Source organism: Arachis ipaensis, chromosome B1, assembly GCF_059453495.1.
Source record: "Arachis ipaensis isolate K30076 ecotype BB chromosome B1, ASM5945349v1, whole genome shotgun sequence".
NCBI classification, from domain to species: Eukaryota; Viridiplantae; Streptophyta; class Magnoliopsida; order Fabales; family Fabaceae; genus Arachis; species Arachis ipaensis.
The window spans coordinates 17,400,430-17,410,272 of record NC_142436.1 but is presented as its reverse complement, the minus strand read 5'-3'; the positions used below and the strand labels follow the sequence as shown (position 1 = coordinate 17,410,272).

The following is a 9,843-nucleotide window of genomic DNA, read 5'->3' as shown; positions in this document are numbered from 1 at the left end:
AATTAAAAATTTTAATTTATATTTTAAAATTCGTATGTCGACGTGTCCCGTGTCATGTCGTGTCCCGTGTCCGTGCATCATAGATAATAATAAATCCAAGAAAATAAAAATGACAGAATTTCAAAAAATAATATTATTTTGACAAAAATAAAAACCATTTCCTCTATAAAATAATATGTGTATTCGATCCAAAATTTTATAGAAATATTTAGATTACAGACATACACGTAGAAATAAATTTTTTATAAAATATATCCATTTAGCGCAAAACCAACGAATGTTAAAAATACAAAGATCTCGTCTATCTTTTTTTTTTGGTGACCAGATCTCATCTATCTTTTGATAGTGCACAAATCTTTCTGTTGCATTTATAGTTTACCCTTAATTTAAATGCTATATTTTGATTTTCTTATCATAGTTCTTGACATTTGACCATTATTTACTTAGATTAGTAATTGAATTTCTGAGTTTTATCAGCCACATTATCGCTTATCAAGAATTATCATGATGATCATTTGCGAATCAATTTTTGCACGGTAATAATCATGCTTCTAAGTGTAAAACCGAAACAATCCGCTGTTTACTATTTAGAACTCAAAAGTGTCTCATTCCAAAATAATACGACGGAGTTGGGAAGTGCACAATCAATCAAATTTATGAAGGAATTACACAATGTAAAAATTAAGCTTACAATAATAACAATAATAATAACTCAATGGAGATTGATGAACTACCCGAGTGATCTCTAGTTGCTACTAAGCTATAAAAGTGTAAATTAACAAGCCTAAAATTCCTTCCTTCTCTTCTTGCTCAAAACTAACACTTTATTATTACATTTGGAAGAGAAGCAACCATAATCAGTGGTAAGGTCAAGCAAGGATTGGTATTACAGCCTAACCTGAAGTTCTGTCACCCCCAAACCCTGATGCCAGAAACTCATCTTGGCTAAGATGGCTAACATCACCCCACAATTTTAAGGTCCATTTGTCCTCACCGTACATGTGAAAAACATTCACTGATGTGTTATGTATCTTCCCAGCAGGCCCCCCCTTTGGGCACGCCCACCTGTAAAGTGATCGAATGAATCCTCCGTGAGTAACAACTACTACTCTCTCCCCTGCAAATTAGTAAGGATATCATGATCATCATTTAGCTGCTAAGTAGAGACTTAAGGGAGGGATACAATACAATATATGTTAACATAATATAGAAAGAAAAATGTAGTGCCAATATTGTCCAGGGAAGATTTATGGTGCCCCTCCAATTTTGAGTAATCTGCATGTTCTGGAGTGTGTTTCATATAACTATTGAAATTATTCAATCAACTTACCAAAATGGACCCAGTCATTTATGATTTTCTTTTTTTTTTTTTAAAATGTGTTAACAAATATGGCAAGTGCCAAAATGCAATTGAAGGAAAAACTAAGTGAGAAATGAGAAATTTAAACTTGAGAAAGAAAATGACAAACTCCCTAATATCTAATCACACATGCATCTTACAAATCAGCACCTAAACTATAACCAACCACATGCTTAGCAGTAAATCATAATTTCCATGATATTTCACGATGCAAGGATTGTCATTGGTGGGCTACCTTTATGCTTTCTTCCAATTCTTTGCAATGCAGATGTGCAGCGCTGGAAAAGCTGGGCAATACTTTCTCCACCACCCTGTAAATGGTATATGCATCAATGCTATGTATATGCAAAACATTCTAAACAAATTATGTCCAATTGCCCATTAGGATAAACAAATTTAAAATAGATCATTCACTTAATTTTGCTCTAATACCGTTATTGATTCCACTATCATGCAAGATCAAGGAAGGGACAAACAACTAGCACCAAATGTTAGTACCAAGGAATGTATTGATTGGTTGTACCGAGTTCATCATTGTTTATCAGGAATCTTGAGTAATTCCAGCCAACTGGGAAAACATGTTTGTGGGCTATGCTAGAAAAGCAAGTTATGCAACAGTTCACTTCCGTTTCATGTTGACAATATTGTGAAAGGGGATAAGACAGCCCACAATGGTGTACTTCTACAGAAAGTTGGCCCTTGAAAATCACAGGCTTCCATTCCATCAAGCCATCAACTGCAATTTGAATTTGTGTGTATTATATGGAACAATGACAATTTTAAAATCTCTTTCAACACCAAGGAGTGGTATAAAATGGACTGAACCTACAGCTGGAAGGTTTTCTAGTGATGCTAGAGGAGGTATCAAAATCTCTTATGATCCCACTGTTATATTTCTATTTCAGCTGCATTTGTTTTGTATATGATGATTTGAACATCCCACTTTTATTAATTTTTCCATGAATGGGATGACTTTTATGCACTCACAGGCCACACTCAATACAGTTATGGGAGTGTAACTAAAATTTCACTAGGCATTGGCTTGTACTCCAATTTAGTTTCCCAGCACTCTTTGGGTTATGTCCTCGGCTTTCAGAAGCAACCTGAGCTATCAAGGAAAGGACTTGGTGGAAACAGAGAAAGGATTTTAACAGAAACACGGAGGCCTTTTGTTTAGCTTGTAAAGGAAATTTTTTGCGCTCTTTATAAACAATAAGGTGGAGGAGTGCTAAAAGCTTATCTTATAATTATGACCAACCTTGTTCTACTAGACATTGCTTGATTAGCTGGGAGTTGCATAAAAACAACTTGCTCTCAGTATTGGTCATTGTTGTGGCCTGTGCAAATTGACTGAGGGTCAGCTTGACATTATTAGCAGCGAAAGCTGCACCTCATTGGCTGCACTAAGTTGCATACAGCATACTATGTTGAACACAACCATTTAAATTTTTCTGATGTAACTAAATAACTGCCTCTTTTACCAAATATTCTAGTTTTGGTTGAGTGGTTAGTTTGTTATCTACAACTTATTGCAGGCCATGATCTAGATCTGGCTTTCCAGGAGGGCTGAGTTTTGGGGGATTTATTCTTGCACCAATTATCTAAAAACTTCTTAGGTAAGCATTCCCATGCTAGAGATGACAAAAAGGAAAGAAAATATCCCTGTTAAAGCAGTTTAGCTGCAAGAGAGGCTTTAACTGAAATTTGCAAAGCTGATCAAAGAATGCTGAATTTCAATTCCAAATGAATGAAATTTATAACTAGTGCTGTTTGCAAAATGAGAAAAGCTTTTACAAGGTACTAAAGGTAGTTTGAACTTTAAGATTGGAAGAAAGACATTAAGGCAAAGCTGCAGCAAGTAAATAAGTATGCAGATGTTGTTTGGGTTCGGGTAAATTTCATTGAAGCTGATAATTTCATTGAAGCTAAAGAAATTTAGGATGACTATAACTAGCTGACGAGGGAGTGTGTGCTCATCAAGTACATAGCATTTATAGGAGTTTTGGTGGAGCTTTACAGCAGATATTGGCGTGTTTGAAACTTTTTATGTTAATGATCCACACATGTTCATGTTCAAGGTGTGATAATACATACAGTTTCTTTTATTGGTGTCCATTTGTGGTTTCTATCAATGGCAGAAGTATGAATATGAGGCAAGATTGAGTGCATAAGCAATGTATGATGGCTATGGCATTTGGCAAATTCAATATGTGAGCCAAAATGGCTGAAACAGTTAATGAATGAACTCAAAGTGTGTGAACCTACCAAGATAGAGCACACATGTGATAATTGAAGAACCCTTCATATTACTATATCCAGTGTTTCATGAGAGGACCAAACATCTACAAACTGATACTCATTTTGTGAAAAAGAAGATATCAGATTGAGAAGTCATGACTACTCCTCTCATTATATATAATCTGCTTACATATACTTAAACCAGTCCAATACATATATAACTAGTTTGATACATATGATTTATATGCTTTAGCTGGAGACCCATATTTGAACACATGATAGTAAGAAATTTAACAGAGTAGAGTGGCTCAAAACAATAATGTCATGGGGGAATGGTTTATGTTGCACTATTCTTGTTGTAAATGGAAGTTATAATTAATCTCTCATGAACAGAAATACCAGTATGCTAAATTGAAACCCACTCAAGCAATTCGACCATACTCACTCTTTTATTATTGTTCCTTGTTTTCAAGTATACTTACTGGGATTTCTTGATCTTCATTCCTAGATGAAAAAGCTTTGTGGGCTATGGGATGAGTCTTTGCTGCTTCACGATAAATAAGGCCTTGAAGATCCCCTAGGTGTCTTTCCCGTAGGTCAGAATCTTTGATAACCTGGAATTTCAATCAAACATTAGACTGGCAGAAATCAAAGAATAGGTGCTAGATCAATCACATGTAATAAATCATCAGAGTGGAATCAAAATAAACCAACAAATTGTGAAATGATTCTGCTAATTTATGTCAATCATGAAGATAGCAATGATGACAGTAAAGGGGTAATATAATATGCTTATGGTTTAAGAGTTAAGGCATTATTGTCACCATGTGAAGGAAAAGATTAACTTGTCACTGTATATCATAATTACTACGAAATCATAAGAATAATTCATCAGCATGCATAATCAATGTGTAGCCAAAGGACAGTGGCAATGAAGAATATAAATAAATAAATTGCAAGACTTTTCAGACAAAGAGGTCCAATGACTTCAAGCATAGAACATGTTAAGGTGAAAATCATGATAAGGTTACTATCTTTGGACAATTGAATCATTCCAAAATGCTACAAGAATAATGTTGACTTTGAGATCAAACCTCTAGCCCTCCACATCTGGATGCAATAATCTGTGCTGTTTCATAAGCTCGTTGCAAGTCGGAAGAATATATAAAAGAGATCTTAGGCTCCCTGGATAGTCTATCAGCCACCTCCAATATGAAATTTACAGAAATTACAGTCAAAAGTCATTAATTAAAAAAATATGATATGCAGCTTGAGTCTGTTTGTTTATGAAAATGAGATAATGCAAAGAACAAAACTTACTGCAGCTGCTTGCTGTCTTCCAGCTTCGTTTAATTCAACATCTAGATGTCCCTGTTCACGTATATTAACAATAGAATTTAAAAAATATTCGAAAATGCAAACACATAGGTCAAATAATGTATATCGTAGAATGACAAGAAGTAACAGTACTTTTGTCATAACTATGCATGAAAAGAACAAAAAATATTGAGTATGCTGAAGCTGAAAACTGAAGAGAGGGTAATAATAATAATACCTGAATTCTTCCATCAGCATTCCATGCTGTTTCACCATGACGCACCACAACAATCTCTGCATACTCTGGATGAGGATGGCTATAACCACCATCAATTCACCAATCAGTTTCACAATGATTAAGGAACAGCAGTTTAGAAAAGAAAAAAGAAAAGAAAGAAAAGAACTCGAAAATCAAATAAGAAATCTCGCAATTTCGCAATCATAGTCACGAGAACTTTTTCACTCAATCGGGAAAACATCCGCATGAATGAGTGATTTTCACTTCCAGTGCTAAATGTTTCAGATGCAAAGATATGAAAAATGCCTATGATCAATAATGGCATGAAGATATTTTGGGAGGAAAGGTAAGAAAACGAAAAAGAAGGAACCTGGAGTTGGTATCGGAGATGGAAGAATCGGCCATTTGGAGTGAGTGAGTTGAGTGGCGAGTCAAAGAGACGTTTAAGGCATGCGGTTTGGGAAGAGAAGAAACGGATTTGAGGCGCAGAAAAGAAGGGAGTGGGATTGGCGGAGAAGAATAGGAATGGGAGCGAGAATATTTATGTTTCGGTATGCTTACGCTGATGCTGTCATTCACACACAACCAAGTGTTCATTTCCTAGTGCCTTCGCCCTTTCCACATGCGGTAACAGGTTATGAGCAAGTCTACTCAAGAATGCTATGGACAACTAAAAGTAAGTGTTAACTCAATTTAAATAAGAGTCGCTAGAGGATTATTAAAATTTTTTGTTTTTGGTTATTATTTTTTGTGTTATTTACCGTATTTTTTAATTTAATAGGTTAAGGATTAATTTATCGTAAATTAAAATTTTATTTAAGGGTTTATTGCTACCAATGGATAATTATATGTACGAATAAGTTGACTATTCAACCAATTCAAGTTGATTGTTTTTTGTTATTACTTGCACATAACAATTAATATAATTTATATGCATATTTATTAAAGTTTATACATATAAATTAATACAATTTATATCTATATTTTGCAAGGACAGAGCCACATAGTGGCAAGGAAGGACGATGCCCATAATTTTAATTTTTTACATGTAAATTTTAGTTTAACTCTTCTTTAAAATTTTATTTTAGTCTTATTTTATTATGTAAATATTTTTTACCTCTTTAATATTTCATCTAGTTCCACCCCTAATATTTTATAAAATTTGCTCACATAATTTTGAATCTCCACTTGATAACAATAATTTGTATCTATATTTATAAGTATTTGTATATAAAAAATATATAATTTATATTTATATTTATTAAAATTTGTATATATAAATTAATATAATTTATATTTATATTTTTTAAATTTTATACATATAAATAATAAATTAATATTTATGATTGTCAAGTACTAGTCAAAATTATTAAAGACCGATGACCATGTAGAGTTTCTCTTAAAATAAAAATATTAGTTATTTAATATTTTTTAAAAAACTTAATATCATTATTTGCTTCATGAATAATAATAAATACCGCATCACCTCATTACTCGACTTTACCATATTGTAAATTTGTAACTCTCGCTCACGTTTTTTTATGAGGAATAAGAGAATAGAAATCTTAAAGGATAATAGTCCACTGGTAGTGACCGTGAGTCGACGTGAATTGAGTTAGACTAAATTCAAGCTCAATTCATAAAAATTGAATTTGACTCACAATTTAACTCAAATTTTATTAATAATTGAATTTATGATTTATTTATTAATTATAAATTTTTTATTTATATCCTACATTAAAATTATATATAAAAAATGACTATATTTTAAATAATTAATAATATTAATATATATAAAATTGTATATTATATATATATATATATTAAATTATTAATACGCATATTTTATATGCATTTAATCTATACTTTTAATATTATATATAATCAAGTCAACTTATGAGCTAATAAGTTGAGTTTATCCAAACTCAACCTCTACTCATTTAATTTATGAGCTCAAATTTAAACTCAAACTCGGTTCACCAACTCACGAGTTCGACTTATTAAACTATTAATGAATCGAGTTTGAACTGACTTAATTCACTTTTAACCCTAAGTCAACAATGATACTTTTTCTCTGATTGCTTTTTTTTTAAATCTATTTTCTTCCATTTCTTATTTTTCTGCCCCGTCTCTTTAATTCTTGTGGTAAAATAAATAAATAAAGAAAATAAAACAAAAAAAAATAAAAATAAAATATTTTTATTAATATATATATATAATTGAAATTTTATGTTACACTCTTAATAATAATATATTCAATATAATACATATATTATAATTTATTTAAAAATATACATATGTGTTACACTGAGTATATTATTATTATTATTATTATTATTATTATTATTATTATTATTATTATTATAAAATTTTAATTATAATAAAATACACATATTAAAGAGTATTAATAAAAATATTTTATTTTTATATTTATTTTTTTTATTTATTTATTTTACAACACGTTATTAATATGAGGTTTTGATTAAATTTAAGGAAGAGAAAACATTGGTAATAAATTTACATTATGTCAAAATTTTTTTATTTTAAATTTAATGATTTTAATATATCTGAAAATAATTACTTATCATGGATATTAAATGTCAAAATTTATGTAGATTCAATGTATCTTAGAAACACCATCAAAACTAATAACAGAGAGAATAAGATATCTTTATTAATATTCTTTAATATGTGTATTTCATTATAATATATATATATATATATATATATATATATGCAACTTATTAATAAAGTAAAAATTTAAATTAATAAGATAATTAAATTAAGCAAGAGCAATATTAAGAACAGAATAATATCTATTGAACTAATGATGATAATTATTATTTAATAATATTCCCAATATGAACAAAATACAGACTTATATTGTAATATAGAAGTTTGAAAAAATACAAAAGATACTTGCTGAAAATATAAAGACTGCGATAAAAGTTTTAGATATTATAAAGTATGAGAGATTGTGTGTGTAAAAGTGAATGGCTTTATACTCTCTCTCTCCCTTTCCTATTTATAAGGGGACTATCCTCTTTATTACAATAGCTATTTTACAATTTTATCTCTGATTTTTACAAATTTAGTTGCTCTTCCATGAATTGATTTAGAGACTGTAATTTTCTGTGGGTTGATTTAGGAACTCTGTTCTAATTTTGGTAGCTTCTATTTTTAATTCTGTTTTAGTTTTAAAAATCTGGTAATTAGTCTTATAATTTTGCTGGTATTCCGTTAGTAGAAAATGTTGTCTTCTGAATGTGATGTCTCCTTGATTTTGAAACTTCTTTGACACCTTTTCTCTTTATGGTTGAACGTGTGGGTTATTTTTTTAATACTCTCTCTTTTTTTTAAGCTCTCAAATGGGTTTTGAGTATCTAATATGTACAGTTTTGGATAAGACTGAACTTCTTTATCTTCTTCTTATGGGACTGATTTTATTATTTTTAAAGAATTTTGAATTTCTTCTTTCGAGGTAGTCGCTGCAACAGCAGTCATTATCTGTTTTTTGTGTGCTAAAAAATAAGTCTTTCTTTTTCGTATGATAATTTATCAAACTCTGAATTATGGCTTGGGGTCTGATCTTTTTTGAGACATGATCATCCAGTTATCAATGGCCCTTTTACTAATTAGGTTGAGATCAAATTTATTCCACCATTTTATTTTTACATTTCGAATTAAATATTGCACACTAGAAATGTCTTTATATCCTGTTGAGTCATATTCCCATGTTATTATCCAGCATATTTTTATAGTGGGTATAAAGAAAATCAGTTTGTAGCCGTCTAAAAATGAGGTCTTGTTTTTAAAATATTTGTAGGCCAAGCTAGCCTCCTTCGAAAAATGGCTTCTATCAGTCCAAATTTTTAGAACTATACCTTTAACCACTTAGAAAACTATAGAGAAATTTTCTTGCGGAACCATATGAACCATGAATGTGAGTTTGGAGATAGGTACAGGATAAATCACCATGCATCTATATAATCATAATAGGAATAATTTTGAGGCTCAAATTTTTTGGTAAAACTTTTGTAGTGAAAAGAAGATTTTTTCCATTCTGACAGAGTTATTACTTTAATGACTTTGATTTTAAAGTATGTTATGTCTTTGTAGTTGGGTCTTTATTGTGTGTTAGTTCAATTGATCCTATATCAATTAGAATAAACTCATAGAAAGTTCGAATTTTTTGGATACTCACTGGTGGGCAATGGAAGGTATTTAAAAATACTATTTTATAAAAGGTTCTTCGGTCTATTTTGAACCATTCTTTTTCTAAGGTCATTATTTTCATAGGTATAGATTTTTCATGATAAGGATGCTCTTCGGATAGTGGTTTGGTTTTAAAAATATCATATGGTTGTAATAAGGCATATCTGTTAGTTGTAGGTATTTCATATAAACTTTTAGTTGATGCAGATGATTTTTCACTTTTAACAACCTGTGACATCGTCAAAGGTTTGATGGCTAATTATTTAGTTGAAAAATTATTGGTTGATCAAGTGGTTGATCATAATCTTCACTGCTTATTTAGTGCTTGCTCATTTAATATGTTCAATAATAAAATCAAAACATGATAATATGGTCTGTCACCTGGCAAGTATTTGTCTGAAAATTAGGTTTTTAACATTATTTTTTAGCATACTAGGGACAAATTTACAATCAGTTTTGATTAAAAAGGACTTGT

The 9,843-nt window shown here is 30.5% G+C and overlaps 1 protein-coding gene across 2 annotated transcripts; it reads right to left on the bottom strand.

Moving 5' to 3' along the window:
- Positions 1-579: 579 nt before the first annotated feature.
- LOC107626480 (Phosphoglycerate mutase family protein) lies at positions 580-5,821 on the bottom strand. Of its 2 annotated transcripts, none has more exons than XM_016329371.3 (7): positions 5,524-5,821; positions 5,154-5,232; positions 4,919-4,969; positions 4,693-4,803; positions 4,081-4,212; positions 1,596-1,671; positions 580-1,117 (listed from the first exon to the last, which is right to left on the bottom strand). In XM_016329371.3, the coding sequence occupies exons 1-7, from the start codon at positions 5,748-5,750 to the stop codon at positions 894-896; spliced, it is 900 nt and encodes a 299-aa protein (XP_016184857.1). In that variant the 5' UTR covers positions 5,751-5,821; the 3' UTR covers positions 580-893. The 2 variants fall into 2 exon arrangements, with proteins under 2 accessions (XP_016184857.1, XP_016184865.1); XM_016329379.3 differs by having other exon boundaries at positions 580-1,065; positions 5,524-5,807.
- Positions 5,822-9,843: the final 4,022 nt, after the last annotated feature.

What these genes read in the sequence shown, in the direction of transcription:
- LOC107626480 (XM_016329371.3), bottom strand. Translation starts at nt 5,750, where the DNA reads ATGAACACTTGGTTGTGTGTGAATGACAGCATCAGCGTAAGCATACCG. An exon ending in ATCTCCGATACCAACTCCAG is followed by an intron (nt 5,233 to 5,523) that starts GTTCCTTCTTTT and finishes TGGTGGTTATAG; the next exon opens with CCATCCTCATCCAGAGTATG. An exon ending in ATGAAGATCAAGAAATCCCA is followed by an intron (nt 1,672 to 4,080) that starts GTAAGTATACTT and finishes TACCATTTACAG; the next exon opens with GGTGGTGGAGAAAGTATTGC.